At 48.6% G+C, this 19,052-nt stretch overlaps 1 protein-coding gene across 1 annotated transcript; it reads left to right on the top strand.

Annotated features, from left to right (window-relative positions):
* Positions 1–375: 375 nt before the first annotated feature.
* SLC35E1 (solute carrier family 35 member E1) lies at positions 376–15,975 on the top strand. The gene is made up of 6 exons (XM_079114991.1): positions 376–2,771; positions 3,147–3,217; positions 5,173–5,310; positions 6,655–6,780; positions 14,155–14,400; positions 14,843–15,975. Exons 1-6 carry the CDS (start codon positions 2,345–2,347, stop codon positions 15,068–15,070), a joined length of 1,236 nt encoding a protein of 411 aa, XP_078971117.1. The 5' UTR covers positions 376–2,344; the 3' UTR covers positions 15,071–15,975.
* Positions 15,976–19,052: the final 3,077 nt, after the last annotated feature.

Below are 19,052 nucleotides of genomic sequence, written 5' to 3'. Positions count from 1 at the left end.
GAGGAAAGGCAAGTAGGTTACTTCTGTCAAGTTGCCTATTAGCTTTCTGCTGCATTTAGTGAAGCTTTTACTTGTCTTTCATTCAGGGCCACCTGTTAGCTTGGGGTGACAGGCCACAAAACAGTATCAAGGAATGTTACCCTGTCTCATCCAGACTTCACCTGCCCCACAGAGAAGCCCTCTATAGCAGGCTTCATAGTTCAAGTTTGTCATTTTATCCCCCAGCTGTTTGTAATTCTTACATGGTATGGCCCAGAGGTGTGGAGCTGTGTATCAGGCATCCCAGCCCTGAGCTGCCTTAATACCTGGTTGGTGCTGGGTTTTTATTTGGTGGTACTGGGGATTGAACCCAGGGACATTCTACCACTGAGCCATTTTTTAAATTTTGAGACAGGATTTTGCTAAGTTGCCAAGGCCGGTCTTGAATTGGCCATCCTTATGCCTAGCTGGTACTGAATTTTTTAAAATAACTTTTTTCTCTTGATTATAAGGTAATATTTTTGTTCACCCCATTTGTCCCTGAAACCATTAACTAAGACTTTGGTTTTCTAGGTTTTTTTGTTTTCTTTCATTCTAAAATAAGTCATCTTGTCACTATCTACTACTAATTTCATAAATGAGGAAACAGCTACCCCTTAATAGATGCAGCTGCACAAGGTACATTATTAAGAGGTCCTGGAACATTCCAGCCCACAGGACCACAGTCAACCCAGAACTACAGTTTCAGAACAACAGGGATTTCTGACAAAGGTTTGGTGCAGGTCACACCCTCTACTCCCACCCCAAGAAAAGGGTGATGGGTGACATGGCTTTGAGGGCAGTGTGAGATTGCTCCCCAGTCCTGTCATCTACCAGCTGCATGGCTCTGAGCCAGTCTTCTCACTCCTATGCACTTACTCCTATTGGAGGATGAAGAGTTGTGAGGACTAAATAAAAAATGATAAAAGCTTAATAACAGAAACCAGAAATATGTCAATGGAATTGTGGCACTCAGCCAGCTATGCTGTGTGTGGAGTAACTAGCTACTTTCCTCCCTCCACTGTAGCTGAGCTCTGCTTACATGCTGGTATCTAAAATGCAAACTTATTCTGTGGCAAAAGGTCGTGGGCACAGCTGGAGGATACTAGGGTATGAAGGTTGGCATCCCGTCAGCATCTCCTTTTCTCAGACCTGGGCTTTGAAACAGGTCACTACTCCCACCCCACCTGCAGGGACTGCCACAACTAGGTCTTAAGTATCTAGTAAGCACCAGGGTACACAAACTATCTGCTTTCCAGAACACAAGAATAACTTAAGAACCTCTCAACCCCGCCTCCCCCGCCCATCATTTAGAGTTCAAGTTGAGTTGCCACTTTCTAACTTGCCAAGTAAGGTCACTATAAATGGGAATCAACAAGTTGGAAGCACGTGATTTTTTGGAACAAACCAAAGTCTTTTAGTATAAGATCATATTTGCTGAAAAAGAGTCTTCTTCCATGGGGGAAGTGGTATATCCGGGCGGTCCTTGGGCATCTTTTGTTGGGCCAGGTACTGCCCACTTCTGCAGAGTTGTGGAGGACAGGTGTCCAAGCTGGCTACTATGGTCACACACCCCAAATTAGCCAGGACGCCTAAGACAAGTCGTTTTCCCTCTGGGCGTCGGTCTGCCAGTCTGCGAAATGGGGCTGGTTAACACCTACCGCACAGCGTTCCTGGGATTCAGAGGGATGATGCTGGGGCCAGTCTAGTGAACCGCACACGTCGCAATGGCTCCCAGAACGCGCTGAGAACAGGGTCAGGGCTGGCCCTTCCGTCGGAGTCCGGCCATGCGCATCCGCCCTGGCTTTGCAGTGATAATTTGGCTCAAGGAAGTCTTTTCACAATCTAGTTTTTTTCCCCCGAAAGGTCTTTTTAATTCTCCGTGTCCGCCACCGTTTAGCTCTTCAGGAATCTTGCCTGGAGGTCGCCAATGTGCCGCTGACCCCGAGGTTTAAACGTCGAGCTTGATCGCACATCCACAGACTCCAACACAGCAGGATTCTCGCGCTCCCTTCCGCCCATCCCACTCGGGCCCAGCTTGGTCCCCAAGAAAAACCCAAGAGGGGAAACCCACTTCGCTCCGTGTCCGAGTCCCTTCATTTTACTTCCGGGATTGGACCCGCCCCTTCCGGGAACGCATCTTTGGGAGGGCGGGGCCTGCACTCCAGACGTGGTGGCTGGCGCATCGGCCGGCGCGCGGCGGTGACGTACAAGAGCGACTGCCAATAAGGAGCGGCGCTAGGTGGCGCGCCCGCCCCCGCTCGGCCCCGCCCCCGCCCGGCGTCTGGCCGTCGGACGGGCGGGAAGGGGCGGCCGCTCGGGCAGGATGGCGGCTGCGGCAGCGGCGGTGGGCGCGGGCGCCGGCGCTGGGGGCCAGGGTGCGGCGGGCAGTGGCGGCGGGGCGCGCGAGGGTGCGCGGGTGGCAGCGCTGTGCCTGCTGTGGTACGCTCTGAGCGCGGGCGGCAACGTGGTCAACAAGGTGATTCTGAGCGCCTTCCCGTTCCCGGTGACCGTGTCGCTGTGCCACATCCTGGCGCTGTGCGCGGGACTCCCGCCGCTCCTCCGCGCCTGGCGTGTGCCCCCCGCACCGCCTGTCTCAGTCCCCGGGCCAGGCCCGCATCCATCGGCCGGCCCGCTTCTGCCGCCACGCTTCTACCCCCGCTACGTGCTGCCGCTCGCCTTTGGCAAGTATTTTGCGTCCGTGTCAGCGCACGTCAGCATCTGGAAGGTGCCCGTGTCCTACGCGCACACTGGTAGGTGTCACGTCCGGCTAGGGGGGCGGTGGCTGAGGCGCGCCGCCTGGGGCTTCGGTGCATGGTTAGGAATGCATCTGCTGGGGGTGCTTCCCGATAGCCAAAAACCCAGGACTAAGTCTGAGAGGCCGCCGGAACTTTTGGCAGAGAAGGGCTAGGCACCACATTCTCAGGGAGGAAAGGGGCAGAGAAGGGAGCTGGAAGCTGAGCGGGGCGAACCCAACTGTTGGGGTTGGGAAGAAACCCTACAAAAAGAGGAAGACTGAAGAGGTCTGAGGGGCTGCCAAAACCTCCACCTCACTAGAGGTGGAACAGACTCCCTGGTGAATCCTGGAAATCAGGCAGCCCACTGAGCGCCCTTCCCTCTTTTTGCAGTCAAGGCCACCATGCCCATCTGGGTAGTCCTCCTGTCCCGGATCATCATGAAGGAGAAGCAGAGCACCAAGGTAACCTCCTGGCAGGAGCCTGGGCAGATGGGGGAGTCCCAGCAGTTGCCCAGCTGGTAACTGGTGGTTCAGGCTCCTGGCCTGCAGACCGCCTGACTTCCTGTCAAATAAGGAAGTCAGTGTAGAGTCCTCCAGTGGCCCTTTTACTGCTAATGTCCTGGAATCACCCTGCAAGCAATGGTGTGTGGGGTGTATGTCCCTGAGTGGTCTCTGTGGTATCGTGTCAGGAACACTTCCCTCCTCTCAGGTCTACCTTTCCTTTCAGTTTTGATTCTCGACCTGGATTGCTGGTAGGTGATGCATGGTTTGGTCCCCTCTTGGCGAGGCACCTACAGTGGGACCAGGGAATGAATTGGAACTCTGATAGGTTTTACTTCTCCCCAAGAAAGAATGCTTAGATGGGGAACTTCTGGGGTCATAGATGTTAGACAAAGGAGTTTGATGTTGGCAAAATCCAGCAAAGTCTTAGAAACTAAGCCAATCGGGAATTGTGATGGAAAGGTAAATAGCAAGCGGGACTCGAGGCTACCCGAAGAAGATGCTCCTGGCACACTCCAGGGACTGTTGAAGATGCCAAGCCAGGGTATTTCCTGGCTCAGGGCAGGAGAAGCCGTGACTTTAGCCAGAACCAGCCTTGCCTCGTGTCCGTAAGTGGAAACAAGACTCCTGTTGTCCCAGCTGGAATCCATTTCGTGCTGGACACAACACCTCTTCCAAGTGGTTGGTTTCTGGCATCTTGTATTTTATATAACTCAGAGCAGCAGTGCCCTGGATCAGCTTTTAGAAATTGGGCCACCTCTGGCCAAGATTTTTATTCTAGCCTGTCTTTATCGCAGCAAGACTTGTGCGTACTCTGCAGCACTTCCCCATGGTGACGTCAGGTGTGACTGGCCTCCTGGGGTCAGAGTTACCCGGGAAGTATACAGCTGCATCACCTGATAGCACGTTGTGTTTATCAGGTTTCTCCGCTGGATGAGATTGTACCTAGCCTGGGCAAGTTGCTGGAAATTTCACAGTTAGGAAAAGACCAGGAATTGGCTGTTAGGCAGACAGACTAGTGATAATGATGTGATAATTTTTGGACCCACCCCATAAGGTAGATAAGGCAGATCTTTGTTACCTGATCTCAAGGGAAGAAATTGAACATCAGAGAAGAGAATCATATACTTGAGAGCCAGGAAGGCAGAAGCTGGAATTCAGATCCCCCAGTGTGTAGCCTTCAGTCTGCCCTCTCAGAGACATCACTGCCCCCTCCTAAAACCGACACCTATTTTGAGAATAGTCTTTGTAGCTCAGGAGTCAGAAGAGCCAGACGTGAGATGTAGATTCTGGAAAGTGGAAGCTATTTAGCCACCTGGGATTCTGCACCTTCTGGAAGGACCTTCCCTAAAGCTGGGTCTTCTAATGGGGAACAGATGATTTAGTGGCTTTTCTAGTGAGTAGAGAGCCCTTTGCTGGGTAAGCTCAGGCCTGGGCAATGGGATACAGTACAGGAACCTACCAGGGCATAGGTAAGTCAGGGTAAGTTCTTGTGGGTGGGTGAACTGAGACCTGTGGGTTAAGGAGGTCATCAGGAGAAGGTGGGGTGTCCCAGAGTGACTGTGTATTTACACAGCCTGAAATAGGAGGGAGTAGTGGGAAGCCTCTCAGAGGGTTGGGGTTTCAAATCCTGAGGCATGGCCAGCAGTTGGATGCATTTCCTAGATTAAGACCAGCCCCAGCTGTGGTCCTGAGCAGGGTTCTTGATGGGAGTGACAGTATGTGCGGGCCTGCCCACAAGGACACAGGCCCTGTCCCAGGTGCTCCATCTTCTCCCACTCACCCCCATCTTTCCAAAGTGGCAGATGCATGTCTCAGGGAAGGGAGGAGAGAGAAGCTGAGGCTTTGCTCCAGGCCTCGGGGTGGGTGGCCCAGCTCTGCCCTGGCTGCCAGCCTGTCCTGCCCTCCTCCTCCAGGTGTACTTGTCACTCATCCCCATCATCAGCGGCGTCCTGCTGGCCACTGTCACTGAATTGTCATTTGACATGTGGGGTCTCGTCAGTGCCCTTGCTGCCACACTGTGCTTCTCGCTTCAGAACATATTCTCCAAAAAGGTATCTGGGCACCATCACAGACAAGCATGTTTCAGTGGTGCGGGGTGGCAGGCTGAGGGTGGCTTCGGAAACATGGGCTAAGTAGTGATTTCTTTGATGTGAGAGCAAAAGAATCCTCGTTGCCCTTTCTGCTTGTTTCTGCTGATGTTCTGTTCATCATTTTGTTTTTTTAAAGAGTTGATATTTTTCTGTTATAACATTAACATGTGCAATGTGTAAAAATAGAGAAAAGTCCAATAAAATTTTTATTTATGTATTTACTTAATTATGGTACCAGGAATTAAACCCCGGAGCACTTAACCACTGAGCTTCCTGGGCCTTTCTATTTTTTGAGAAAAAACTCACCAAGTTGCATAGAGCCCACTATGTTACTGAGGCTGGCTTTGAACTTAATATCTTCCTGCTTCAGCCTCCTGAGCCACTAAGATTACAGGCATGTGCCACCACTCCCAGCTAAATTTAAAAAAGAAAACCTTATTGAACATCTAATATGCTCCAGGTACTGTGGTAGATGGATGCTAGAGATGAAGAATCAAGAAACCTAATTTCTGGCCAAGGGGTTCCTACTTTATGGAGTCACATCACCACATAGCTCCCTAAAGATAATAACTATTCTGTTTTGTTGTTGTTGTTGTTGCAGTGCTGGGGGTTGAACCTAGGGCCTCGAGCATGCTGGGAAAGTGCTCTACCACTGAGCTACACCCCAGCCTGAGTTATGACTACTCTTGATTGTAGCTTTTTTCCTACAAAGTTCTTAGATTTGCAGTATTCTAGGTATATTTAAAACTTTAGTTTGTTCTTTTGTTATTATGGAATAGCATCTTCCTATATCATTAAAGATTATTGCTATTAATTGGTGCAATTCTTGCATATTTTCCAGGTACAATTAATGCAGTCAGTTCTCCCCTTGGAAATCAGTCTGTTTTCCATTTTTCATTATAAATATTGAAGTGGTGAACATCTTTGTGCGTCACATTTTTCTAACTCAGGTTATTTCCTTATGATAGGCTAACAGTTCTTGGGTCAGGTTAGATGAGATATTTATAATTTTTCTATATGTTGCCTGGTTCTCTTCAAAAAGACCAGTTTAGATTTAAACCAATGGAATTTCAGAGCACCTGTTTCGCTTCATCTTTGCCAGCATTGAGCATTGCTCTTTTTTTTTTTTTCCCTCAGTTCTTTATACATGGAACACAGTGCTTGTTTTGTGCATGTGCTGTATGTCTCATAGATGTAATTGCAGGTTTAATGCCCAAGCAGATGTCAAGGTTAACGTACAGTCACCGTGTTTGGGGCCTGGGTACCTGGAGTGCTGTTGCCACTTATACTTTGAATCATCTTCAGGTATTGAGAGATTCACGGATCCACCATCTCCGCCTGCTGAACATCCTGGGCTGCCACGCTGTCTTCTTTATGATCCCTACATGGGTCCTGGTGGACCTCTCAGCTTTCCTGGTCAGCAGTGACTTGGTGAGTTGGCCGGCACTAAGAACTCACCATATTCTTGAAAATATTTTTCCAAAATATGTCCTTCGTTGGGGAAGTATGACTCTATGTCCACTGGGAGCATTCTTTTGGTATCTGTATTAGTCCATTTTCTGTTTCTGTGATGAAATATCTGAGGCAGGCTGACATTATAAGGGGGTTATCTTAGCTCACAGTTTTGGAGACAAAGTCCAAACAGCATGGAGCAGGTTTGGGTGAGGTCTCCCCTGGATGTATCACATGGTGGATGGCAGCAGTGGGAATGTGCATGGAAGTAAGAAATACACATTTAGAAACCGGAAACCAAAAAGTCTGGGATCTAAAATTCTATGTTTCTCACCTTTCCATTATTGTGACAAAGTACCTGAGATAATCAACTTAAAAAGAGGAAAGGTTTTTGAGTCAGTTTCAGAGGCAGCCTTGTTGCCGCAGGCCTCTCGTGGCACATTATATTGTGGAGGGAGCACAACAGAGGAGGTCTCTTCACCTCATGATGCACAGGAGGCAAAAAGAGAGGGGCAGGAAGTTCCTGATATCCCCTTGAAAGGCACACCCCCAATGACCTAACTCCCTCCCACTAATGATTCCCCCACCTCCCAGTAGAACCACAGGCTGGCAGCCAAGCCTATGGGGACGTTTATTCAAGTTGCAGCAAATTTCTTACAGGATCATGCTTCCTGTTCACCTAAGAACCTCCCACTGGGCCCCACCTCCTCAAGCTCATACCAGCTCAACGCCACCTCACTAGAAGACCAAGCCTCCCAGTATGTGAACTCTGGGGGACAACCATGTGCAAACCATAGCAGCATTTGACAACAGCCCTTGTAACATGTGGCTCTTTTTTAAGAATGTTGCACACAGTCCAGGAAGCAGGCTTTCTTTGCATTTCTTTTCTGGTGTGCTTGATCCAGGTGCTAGTAGATGCTGCACTTGGACTAGGAGCATAAAGGCAGTAAACACACCAGCAAGGGTGAGTCTTTCCTGTTCTGACAATCTGGCTCACATCTCACTTGGATGTTTTTTGTTTTGACACCAGGTCTTGCTCTGCTGCCCTGGCTGCTCCAAACTCCTGAGCTCAAGCAGCCCTCCTGCCTCAGCCTCCCGAATAGCTGGGACCACAGGTTGCATCTGGCCCCACTGGCTCACTTCCTTTCCTACTTTTTAAATTTATTTTTATTCATTCATTCATTCAGAGCTGGGGCTGGAACGTAGGGCCTCATACATGCTAAGCAAGTGCTCTACCACTGACCTGCACCTCTCGCCCACTGTGACTTTCTAAACCATGCTTGCAATGCTCAGATCCTTTACGGGTATCATCCCTATCAATATTTCCATTGACTTCAGATGTATTCACAACTACTTGAGCACTGGAGTGAAGCCTTGAGAACGTGTTTAAAACCAATGCAGGTGACCATGCTAACAAGGAGGGAAATGTGATTCTTCCGGACTTGGGTTAGAAAGGACAAGTAGATGTTTATTGAGGGATTAATGTGGTCCAGCTGGATTTGTGACTTTTTGATCTTTCGGTAATGGGATGGAACCCAGGGCCTTGCACATGCTAGGCAAATGCTCGACCCCCAAGAACCATGCCCAGCCCCTAACTCCCTCTCCTAATTACCAATTTTCAGAGTAAAGAGTTGAAACTCTCTTTAGATATTGACCAGTAAGTTGAAATTTTCTGCTTTTTGTGGGGTTAAAAGGAGTTCTTTAATTTTTTTTCAGTTTTGTTGTATATATCCTGTTTGTCAGGTACATCAGTTCTTTCTCCTGTTCAAATTGTCCTGCTTTAGCTGATGGACCCCTTTGGATTGGCTCCCCAGGCTTTCAGCACCACAGTCAGTCTTTGGTAGCTTTGGGCCCAGTTCTCCACCACCCTGGATATTTCCTGTCCCAGACCTGCACTCAGCTGCTCCTTCAGGAGCCCAGGATGCTTCAGCGGAATAGGGTATTTAGTGACACAGACTGGGTGCTGTGAGTGCTTATCACTGTTGAGTTGACATTGCTGTTAGGCCTTTGCAGCAAAAAACAAGGACACACATATAGTTGACTCTCCATCCCCATAGATTCCAAATGCACAAATTCATCCAGCTTCAGATGAGCAACAGAAAATTGTCTGTACCAAACATGTACAGACTTTTTCTTGTCATGATTTCCTAAACAACAGAGCATAACAACTACTTCCATAGCATTCACCTTGTGCCAGGTGTCATACATCATGTAGAGATGATTGAAGGTCTACTCCCATACATGTGTAGGTCCTACGCAAATCCCACTACTTTCCATAAGGGACTTGAGTGTCGGGGAGGTGATGCTGGGACTTGAGACTAGTGGGGACAGGTTTATAGTAATTAGGTCCAACTCTGATTTAACATTGCAGGATCTTCACTACTTTTTAAAAATGTATATCTCTTCCTGTTGTTTGGTTTCTCTCCACATTTCTCATTCACTTAACCTACAGAGTCACGCCAGAACGTTATTTTACCTTACGTGTGTGCGTATAATCACTTCAGAGGGAGAAGCCCTATGGATGATGCAACCGAACTAGAGTTTTGAGAGCAGTTTAAGATTTCTTTGCAGCTTCATTTGTCCTTAGGACATGTTCCATTAGAGATGTACCATTGAGATACTGTGCTCTCAGGTCATCTGAAAGCATTCTTTTGTGGTGTGCCTGTGTCCTTGATTTGTTGTGCAGCTGGGTGGACTTGCTTCCATTTATTTTCAGTTTTCAACAGTTGCTTCCCCCACACACTGAACATGTGAAACTTTTAGAGGCTGGAGTATACAGTCAGTGGTAGGGCACTTGCCTCCCATGCAGGAGCCTGGGTTCAGTCCCCAGCACCACAAAACAACAAAAGCCTTTATAGTTCCAAAGCCAAACTGTGTAACAAGGTCATTCAGACAAGTCTGGCCTCCATCCATGCTGCCTCTGCCGTATCTCCTTATATAACCATTTTTGGCTCTTGGCTTACCTTTCAGAATTTTCCTTTGCAAATAGAAGCACATTGGTATATGTGTTAATATGCTCCCTCCTTACACAAAAAGTGACATTTTATTTTATGTATGTGCGTGCATACACTCACTGTGTTGCCCAAGCTGATCTTGAATTCTTGGACTCAAGTGATCCCACCTCAGCCTTCCTCCTAGCTGGGACCATCAGTGCACACCACTGTGCCCAGCCAAAGTGGCATTTATGTTATACAAGTAAGATATACAGGTTGAGTATCCCTTATCTAAAGTACTTGAGACTGGAAGTATTTCAGATATTGGAGGGGTTTTTGGTTTTGTTTTTTGATTTTGGAATATTTCCATAGCATTTACAGATCAAGCATCCCTAACCCAAAAACCTAAAATCCAAAATACTCTGAAATCCAAAACTTTTGAGCAGTCAGAGGAATTGTGGTCCTAAGAAGGAATTAGCCTCTGTTGTATTTTCTTCTCTCCTTATAACCTTACTAGTTGACCCCTGCCACAGCAGGGATGTTGAATTCCCACAAAGGCCTGTGTGTTTAACAGCTTGGTCCCCAGTGTGGGAGGGAATAGAACCTTTAGGTGAGGCCCAGTGGGAGAGTCTGAGGTCATTGGGAGTGTGCCTTTGAAAAGTATTGTGGCCCCTTCCTGCTTGCCTCTGCTTCTTGGCCGAGTCAAGCTGGTTCTTCCATCACACACTCCTGCCATGATTTTCCATCTTTACCAGAGGCCCACAGCGTGGGGTCCATCAATCTTGGACAGGAATCTTCAGAACTGTGAGCCAAAACAAACCTTTTCTCTTTATCTGTTAACTCTCTCAGGTATTTTGTTATAGTGCTGGAAAGCTGATTACTATAGCCCCCAAATAGGGGTGTCGTAACAGAAGTACACAGTAGAGTAGTGGAGTAAGCTCTAGCTTTCTGACTGGAAGACCACAAAGGAGAACCCAAGAAGATTCTGGAGAAGGTGGAACTTGGGAAAGTGACCTCACACAGTTGTTAATGAAATCCTGGGAATCACCCTAAAATAGCATCTATGAGGGCCTTATTCTAAACAGCATACCAAAGACTTTGAAAACCAAACTGTCCAGGTGCCACTGACATCCTGAACACTCAAGAAGGAGCCAAACGCCACTGAAAAGGCTTTGAAAACAGAACTGACATTGGAATCATAACCTACAGGGACTATTCAACTCATAGCCCAAATCCAACCACATCAGTTTCCTACTAAAACAAAGGAAAGAACATTTAAATAATACCCAGAGCATTATAATATGATAGACTAAATGTCCAGGATGACTTCCAAAATTATTTAGCATACAAGGAAAATTACAGGTCATGTGGGAAAAGGCCAATACGTGCCAACATTGAGATGTCACTGATGTTGTACTTGAAAGCAATGGTTATGATCATGCTCTTGAAGCAAATAGAAAGGAATAGAGGATAGAGACTCAAATAGAAATTTTAGAATGAAAATAATAAGTTTAATATTCACTGAATGGGAGTGGGGGTTCAGCCTAGAGGTAGAGCCCTTGCCTAGCCCTGGATTCCCTCCCCAGCACCATGAAAAATAAATAGCTGAATAACTCACCGAATGGCCTTGATAGCAGAGTGGAACTGAAAGAGGAAGGATTCCGTATGCTGAAGATACATCAGTAGAAATTGTCCACTTTGAACAACACGGAGGGGAAAAAACTAAAAGACAATGAGGACAGTGAAGAGAGCCTTAGGGATCAGGCTGGTTCTCTGTGTAACCAGTCACGGAAGGAGAGGAGGAGGTGTGGCACTAAAAAATATTTATGAGGAAGTAATATCTGAAAACCGTTGAAAGAAGACATATCTACAGACTCAAGGAGCTGAAAAAGCTGCAAACAATGTAATCCTAAAGAAATCTATATCCACACACATCACGTGATCACCAAAACCTGGGAACTAGAAACAACCTTGAATGGATAAGGAAGCTTTGGTGCACTCAGGTAGTCCATAAGGAGATACCAACTCCTGTCTCTCTGTCTCTGTCTCTCTCTCTCTCGAGCGCGCGCATGCGTACTGGGAATTTAACCTAAGGGTAATTTACCATTGAGCCACATCCCCAGCCCTTTTTAAAATTTTGACACAGGGTCACACTAAGTTGCTTAGGGCTTCCCTGGGTTGCTGAGGCTGGCCTTGAACTTGCCCCAGCCTCCCAAGTCGTAGGATTACAGGTGTGCGCCACCATGCCTGGCAACTCCCATCTCCACACCTTGGATGAATGACAGGCATTACACTGAGTGAAGAAGCCTTGCTCAGAAGCTTCCATGCTGTGACTCCACTCTGCAATGGTCTGCAGAAGACAAACCATCAGGATGGAGAACCCTAGCACGGAGTCCGCCTCGAGGACTGGGGATTAGTACTGGGAAACCCAGGGAGAGTCTCGTCAGCCATTCTGAATTCTGTTTGTGATGGTGGTGACATGAATAGATACCTGTGTCAAGGCACGTGGAACCACACCACGTGGAAGGAAGACAGTCCATTTTATTGTGTGGCTGTTTTTGAAAGCTGAATGGTAGGGTTCCTTTCCCAGAGGACAGATTTCTACATGAGTTAAAATAGTTTTGAAGTCTTTATTGTCACCTCAGGGAGGGGCTCCTGGGAGACTGGCCGGCTCACCCTGAAGGGTGTGGGCATGTACTTTATAGGGGCTCTTATTCCGGTTAGCTTGTCCCTCCAAAGCTGCAGGGCATGTGGTCTGGATTTGGAGGTTCAGGTCTCGATTGGGTTACTTTTGAGCAGGTCACGTAAGTGTATTTTCATCATCTTTGAGGGGACCGTGTGATCTTTCTCTTTCTTGGGGTCACGAAGATGAATCAGTCCTAAGATGACTTCAGCTCGTATCCTGGCAGGATCACTAAACTTTTTTGTCCCGGGAGACAGCCTTGTCCTGTGGCCAAGGCCACTGTGCCTGGAAATTGGCCCAAAGAGCAGTGACATTTAACAGCTGTAACTGCTGCATAAATCCTGCCACTGGGTGCCAAGGTTGCTCTACCCTCAGGCAAAGGTTGTCCTAGCATGCCTGTCTGGGTCGCAGACAGTGGCAAGAAGGACAGCGTGGGGCCCCCTGCAGCTGGTGTGCACTGGCCAGGCAGCTCTGCCCCAGCTGCCCTGTGGCTCCCCAGTATGGGGATGCATACTAAGGTCACATGAGCATGGGGTAGAGGCCTGGGAGCTGGACCATGTCTGCTGGCGTCCAGTCCTAAATAGAAGTCTGTAGATACTCAGCAGCAGGCTTCCCTGGCCACCTGCCTGCCTGTCATGGGGCCAGCGGAGGCTCTGTGGAAGTGTGGGGACATTTGCAGTTCAGCTCTGCTAATGTGTCCTCTTGACTTCTGGACACCCTTAATCACAGTGGTCACGCCATGGAGGGTCAGAGTGACTAAGTGAAGTTTGCTTTTGCTTTTTGGTTTTCTTTGTTTGATGTGCTGGGATATTCAGAACCCAGGGTCTTTCACACGCTAGGCAAATGTCCACCACTGAGCTAAACCCGCAGCCCTTTTTATTTATTCTTTCTAAAATTTTGGGACAGGGTCTTGCTGAGTTGCCCAAGCTAGCCTCAAACTTGCAGTCCTGCCTCCATGTCCCAAGTGGCTGGGATGGGCGTGCACCACGGCATCTGGTTTGACCGGAGTTTTGATAACATCCCTCTCTCCTCATGTTAGTTGGCCTAAGATTGTTTTTGGTTTTGTTTTGGTGCTGGGACTGGAACCTAGGGCCTTGTGCAGGCTGAATACTCACACTACCTTTAAGCTACACCCTCAGCCCCAAAATCGTCTTACAGCACTTTCAGAGCCACGGTTTGGCTTGATCCTGACAGGAACGGTGCTGTCCAGGTGGAGCAGGGGTCAGTCCCTCCCGCTCCCCTCCTGTAACAGGAGAGAGAACCCAGACCAGGGAATTGTAGCAGTTGCCCAGAGGCCTGCTGTGATGTAAGCCTCGGTTCTCATACTTCCAGGTCCTTTGCACATTCAGGGCCATCTGTTCAGGACCTTCCGTCCTGCAGAGTGTGTCGTGTCTAACAAGTAGACCATCACTTTGCTGACCCCAGAGTTCCCAGCCACTCCCTCTCCAGGGTCCAACGAGAGTTTTGGGTTTTGTCTGGCTCTGCACCCTTTGGGCACCTGGCCTCACCTCTCTAGCCTCTACCTCCATGGCTGGAAATGGTCATTGATTGTCATGCCATGTCATAAAAGCACCTTGTGGACATGAGGACCACACACCTGGGCTTGCTTCCTGCGACCTGATTGTAGGGCCCTGGTAAAATGTAGCATCCCCTCCCCCGACCCCTTCCAAGTGGACACGGGAGATGTGGGGCTGTGCTGCCCACTCAGATGCCATCCTTGCCTCCTTGTCTCTGCAGACTTATGTCTCCCAGTGGCCCTGGACACTCCTGCTCCTGGCTGTGAGTGGCTTCTGTAACTTTGCCCAGAATGTTATTGCCTTCAGCATCCTCAACCTCATCAGCCCCCTGAGCTACTCCGTGGCCAACGCCACAAAGAGAATCATGGTCATCACAGTGTCCCTGATCATGCTGCGCAACCCGGTCACCAGCACCAATGTACTGGGCATGATGACAGCCATCCTGGGGGTCTTCCTGTATAACAAGGTAAGCCTGGGGATCGAGGGAGGCTGTCTCTGTCACACCCAGGAAATCGCTGAGATCGATGGAAAGGGGACAGGAGGGGCCTGGCAGGAGCTGGAGGCCTGGGCTCCATTTCCCAGCTGGTCACTGCCCTGGGTGCCACACCATCTGCCTGGACTTCCTTTTCCTGCAGAGATGACCTCAGATCCTTGCAGCACTCCAAGACTTCTCTGGTCTTCTGGACCTTGGCTGGGGCGTCTCTCCTTCCTCTCAAAGGCTGTTTAGTCCCATGTTAAGGATAGGGCCTGGCTCGCAGGGAGGGCTTGCTGCCTTCTGTCTGCTCTCTGTGGTTGTCCACTAACCACTTGCTGGTCACGCACTGCTCGGTGTTGGCCTTTGCATTGTGAGCTACCCACCACGCCCTGGCGGATGAGCCCCCTGTCTCATTGCTCTCTTTCCTGTGCAGACCAAGTACGATGCAAACCAGCAAGCCAGGAGGCACCTGCTCCCGGTCTCCACGGCGGACCTGAGCAGCAAGGAGCGCCACCGGAGCCCACTGGAGAAGCCCAACGGCATCCTCTTCCCCCAGTATGGGGACTATCAGTATGGCCGCAACAACATCCTGACAGATCACTTTCAGTACAGCCGGCAGAGCCACCCAAACGCGTGCACTTTGAACCGCTATGACGTATAGAGTGCAGAGGCTGGGGCGGGACATCCTGCGACCCCTGCCCCTGCGCCCCCAGCAGCATCGCGACTTCTGACAAGCAGTGAATGTACCACCCTGCTGAGAGAACGGTGTGCAGCTTACCATCAGGAGACCCTGGGGTTTCTGGCCCCCAAGTGGGCAGCCGGGGACATGACTACAGCATGGATGGTGGTGGGCTCTGGGCAGAGAGAAATCCGAATGGAGACCGGTGATGCTCCTTCTTCCTGGAGTCTGTCATCACGGGCCGTGACCCTACGGAGCTCTTGGCCAGATTTCACCTTTCCGTGTGGAGTTCTTCCTCAAGCAGTGTGTTTCACACTTCTTGCTCAGCTTTCCAGGGGACATCCTGGACCAGAGAAGGGAGCTCACTGTGGACACAGACCTGGGAGCAAGCACGAGCTGATGTCCTGGGGGGTGGAGGAGAGAATCGTAGGTAGTGCTTGAGGATGACAGGCTAGCTGCTTTAATTTCACTGCTTGGACACGCAGAGGACCAACTTGGGCATCGTGCAGGCAAGTGGCCTGGGAGAGTTACTCCAGACACCCCAGCAACCAGGATGGACCAGCACCCCAGTCAGCCCCCAGGCTGTTGGCAGTTACAGGCAAGCACCGTGGAGTGAGCGCCTCGCAGGTGGCACTGAACTCCTGGGCTTGAGTCTTTGACTGCAGGTTGGAGTCAGAGTCCACCCAAATCCAGGGGAAGGGAAATGGCGTCTCCATCGTCCACCTTTCTCTTCCCTTGCCAGAGCAGGGCACGTCCCCTCTCCAGGCAGCACACAGGATCTTTAGGAATCATGTGTCTCAAGCTGTGTTTCTGTGGTACTTGTTGTCTTTTTGTACGAGTCTTGGCCGCTTCAGTGATGACTTTTAAGGCTGTTTGATGGGGAAATCTTGATTTCATGAGGATCTTGCATTTTTCTAAGGAATATTTTATAGTCGTGTTTTTATGCCACGGTCCCCATTAGGGGACACAGCAAGACTGGCTTATGGATCGGAATTCATCATTTCTAAATGTTTAAAAAGAAGAAAAGTTCCTAATGGTGATGCCTATCTGACTAGTTTGGTAATAAGCAAGAAGCAGCGAAGTGTTCTGAAGCTTTTCTCTTGATGACCACAATCACTGAAAATGGACGGAATCCAGAATATTTTCTCAATATTTTGTGTGACAACACCATCAGTGGTTTGCGTCCGTGATCTGCTTTTGTGTTGTGTGTACGTTAGGATGAACCATCTCCTAGATAAGGGGAGAACGGGGAGCACCAAGCTAGGGTTTTGTTTGCCAAATCAGATTCTTTGGTTAATAATGCATTTGGGAACTGGGCAGTGGCACGTACCTATGGTCCCAGCTACTAGGGAAGCTGAAGCAGGAAGATCCCCTAAACCCAGAAGTTGAAGGCCATGCTGGGCAACAAGGTGAGACCCTGCTTCAAAAAAGCTTTTAAAAGTTTGGGTTTGGGCAGAATCATATCAGGAAAATCATAGGACCCCAGGATGGCAAGGTCCCCATTGTGGCCTTAGTCTTTTTTGGCATCACGAAGGGGCTGTGCCTTCACAGAGGGACCACTGGCTTGGCTTCTGGGGTCTTTTTGATGATACCTGCCCTTCTTTCTTCAGCACTGTTCCCAACCTCCAGCTACATTTGGGGACAGTGGGTCAGAGATAGGACACCAATTCGCCCTTTATCTCCTGTTGAATGCAGTGTTTCCCCATTCAGAGAGGAAGTAACACTGCTTCTGCTTGACTCCTGGTTGTGTTGGGTTTTATTTTGTGTTTTGCTGTTGATAATTGGAATTTTGTATTGAAGAGGTTCAGTTTTGTCTGCTTATGAATGGGCCTTCCTCCTTGTCTAAGTTTACTCATCAGCGGCCTCAGGAGAATCCCTGTTTGTCCGTCTGTGGTTCACTTGCTTAATACATATTTTGATCCCAGGTTTTAAGACAATTGCTAGGTAAAATAGGAAGAAACAGTCCTGACAGTGTTGCTTGTGGACAGTCCTGCCGAGTGCCTTCACCAGCAGCTGTGGAGCCTGCGGTTGAACTGTTCTCACTGGTGAATGCAGTTCTGCACTGCAAAGGTGTTATGGTAGTTGTTTACGATTATAGTTAAGTGATTCCTCAAACATATCATTGAACTCCAAAATGAATTATGCCTCTATTTGGATTTAATGAAATTTCTAATGTTACTGAAATTTGCATATTAACTTGTTTTCCTTTTCCAAAGCAAGATCTGCTGGTGAGAGGAAATGACTGTCTGGTATTATTATGGTTTATAAATTAATAAATGGGATATTTAATTCTGTACATAAATTTACAGCAAGTACATACACTGGAATGAATGAGACAATCATGTTAGATCAGCTTGTCAGATCAAATGATAAAAAACACGTCTTGAAGGTTCCAAGTTGACACTGGGACTTTCTGAGGCTGGTGCCCTTGCCCGCTGCCCTCTCCTCCTCGAGTGGGCAGCTCTGTGCCCCTCTCCCTCCTCACTGCTGGGGTTGCAGTACCTGACCCTTCCGTGATGTGGTCTGGCCTGTAACATCAACTCCTCCCCAACTCCTTCATTTTACAGAAGGAGAAAACGGCATAGAGGGCATTTTTGAATAGTGTTTGTTCACTATTGTGACTCGGTATGAGATTTTTATGCACCTTATTTTAAGTCATTCATTTTAGGGGAAATCAGACCCTTATGACAAAGGAGATAAGCCAAATAACATTCAAATGAGGAAGTACATAAGTTTCTGATTTTGCTCTGTATCTAGTCTATGCCATGTATCAGATCCTATATTACCTCTGGGACATAACCAGACCCGAATACCTTAAGGTCTTACAGCCTTAAGAATCCAGAACGTTAATTTATTAAAAGACCTGAAAATTCCTAGATTCTTTTTCTAAATTGTGACCTGTTTGCAAGACTTAAATGGTATCGACTGTTCTGTGGGAATAACTGTATATTCATGATGGCGTTTACCAAAAATAAATGATGGTCTCCAGGGAACTGAGATTGGTCCCAGTTTGTCAGTGAGGGTTTCAGATTTAAGTGACACTGTGTTCAGCATGCCCAGTCACAGAATGTACAAGGGGTAGACAATGTGACAGCCTTGGTTCTCCCATCTGGATCAATTCAACCCGTTTTTTCCCCTTCTGGACCAAAAACTAGGATGTGACTTGTAGATTTTCAAGGCAGTAGGATAGGATAAGCTAAACAGCTGTCACATGCATTTACTGAACTGAATGGCACGGGAGATCCAGGACCATTGTGTTGGCTGTGCTGTCCTAATACTGAGGTCCTACTATGTGTCTGACGCAGTGGCAGCCTCTTCAGTCCTGGTAGGTTTGTGGAACTGGAGATGGAGGGACCTCAGGCATTCTGAGTACGTGCCCTGCCACTGAGCCACACCTGTTGTTTCCTTAACCTTGCTCCACAGATGAAAATGAGGCCCCAAGAGGCCAAGTCGCTCATCTGGGATCATACAGCTACTCATCTGACTCAAAGCTGGTCTTCCCTATGTCGCTTCAACCACCCCACCAGAGACTGTCCTCAGGCCCAGCTGAGGAAGGCTTGGGTCTCCCATGGTGGCCCACAGCTCTTGATCCATGACCTGCTTGTGCAATGATTTACTAAGCACTTAATTTGTGCCAAGCAACAGGAAGCTGATGTATGTAAGGCTACCACCCAGAAAGCACGCACCTTCATTTACAGATGTGTACCTAGGTAGCACACAGGTGCCACGATGGAGGGGCATAAAAATTGCCAGGCAGAGTACAGGGTAGTTACTCCAGCGGCAGGGTCGGGGATTGGATGTTTTACTTGATGTGTGTTCACAATCATCAAAAGCCAAGAGGGAGAGATTGCCCCACTACACAGAGTGGGAAATGGAAATAGGTATGTTTGGCCCACAGGACCAACCTGGGCCCCAGGTGGGGAGACCAGTCCCAAACCTAGGGCCTTGCCCTGCACAGCCACCA

This window comes from Sciurus vulgaris (genome assembly GCF_902686455.1).
Source record: "Sciurus vulgaris genome assembly, chromosome: 16".
Taxonomy (NCBI): Eukaryota; Metazoa; Chordata; class Mammalia; order Rodentia; family Sciuridae; genus Sciurus; species Sciurus vulgaris.
This window is presented reverse-complemented; position numbering and strand designations above follow the sequence as displayed.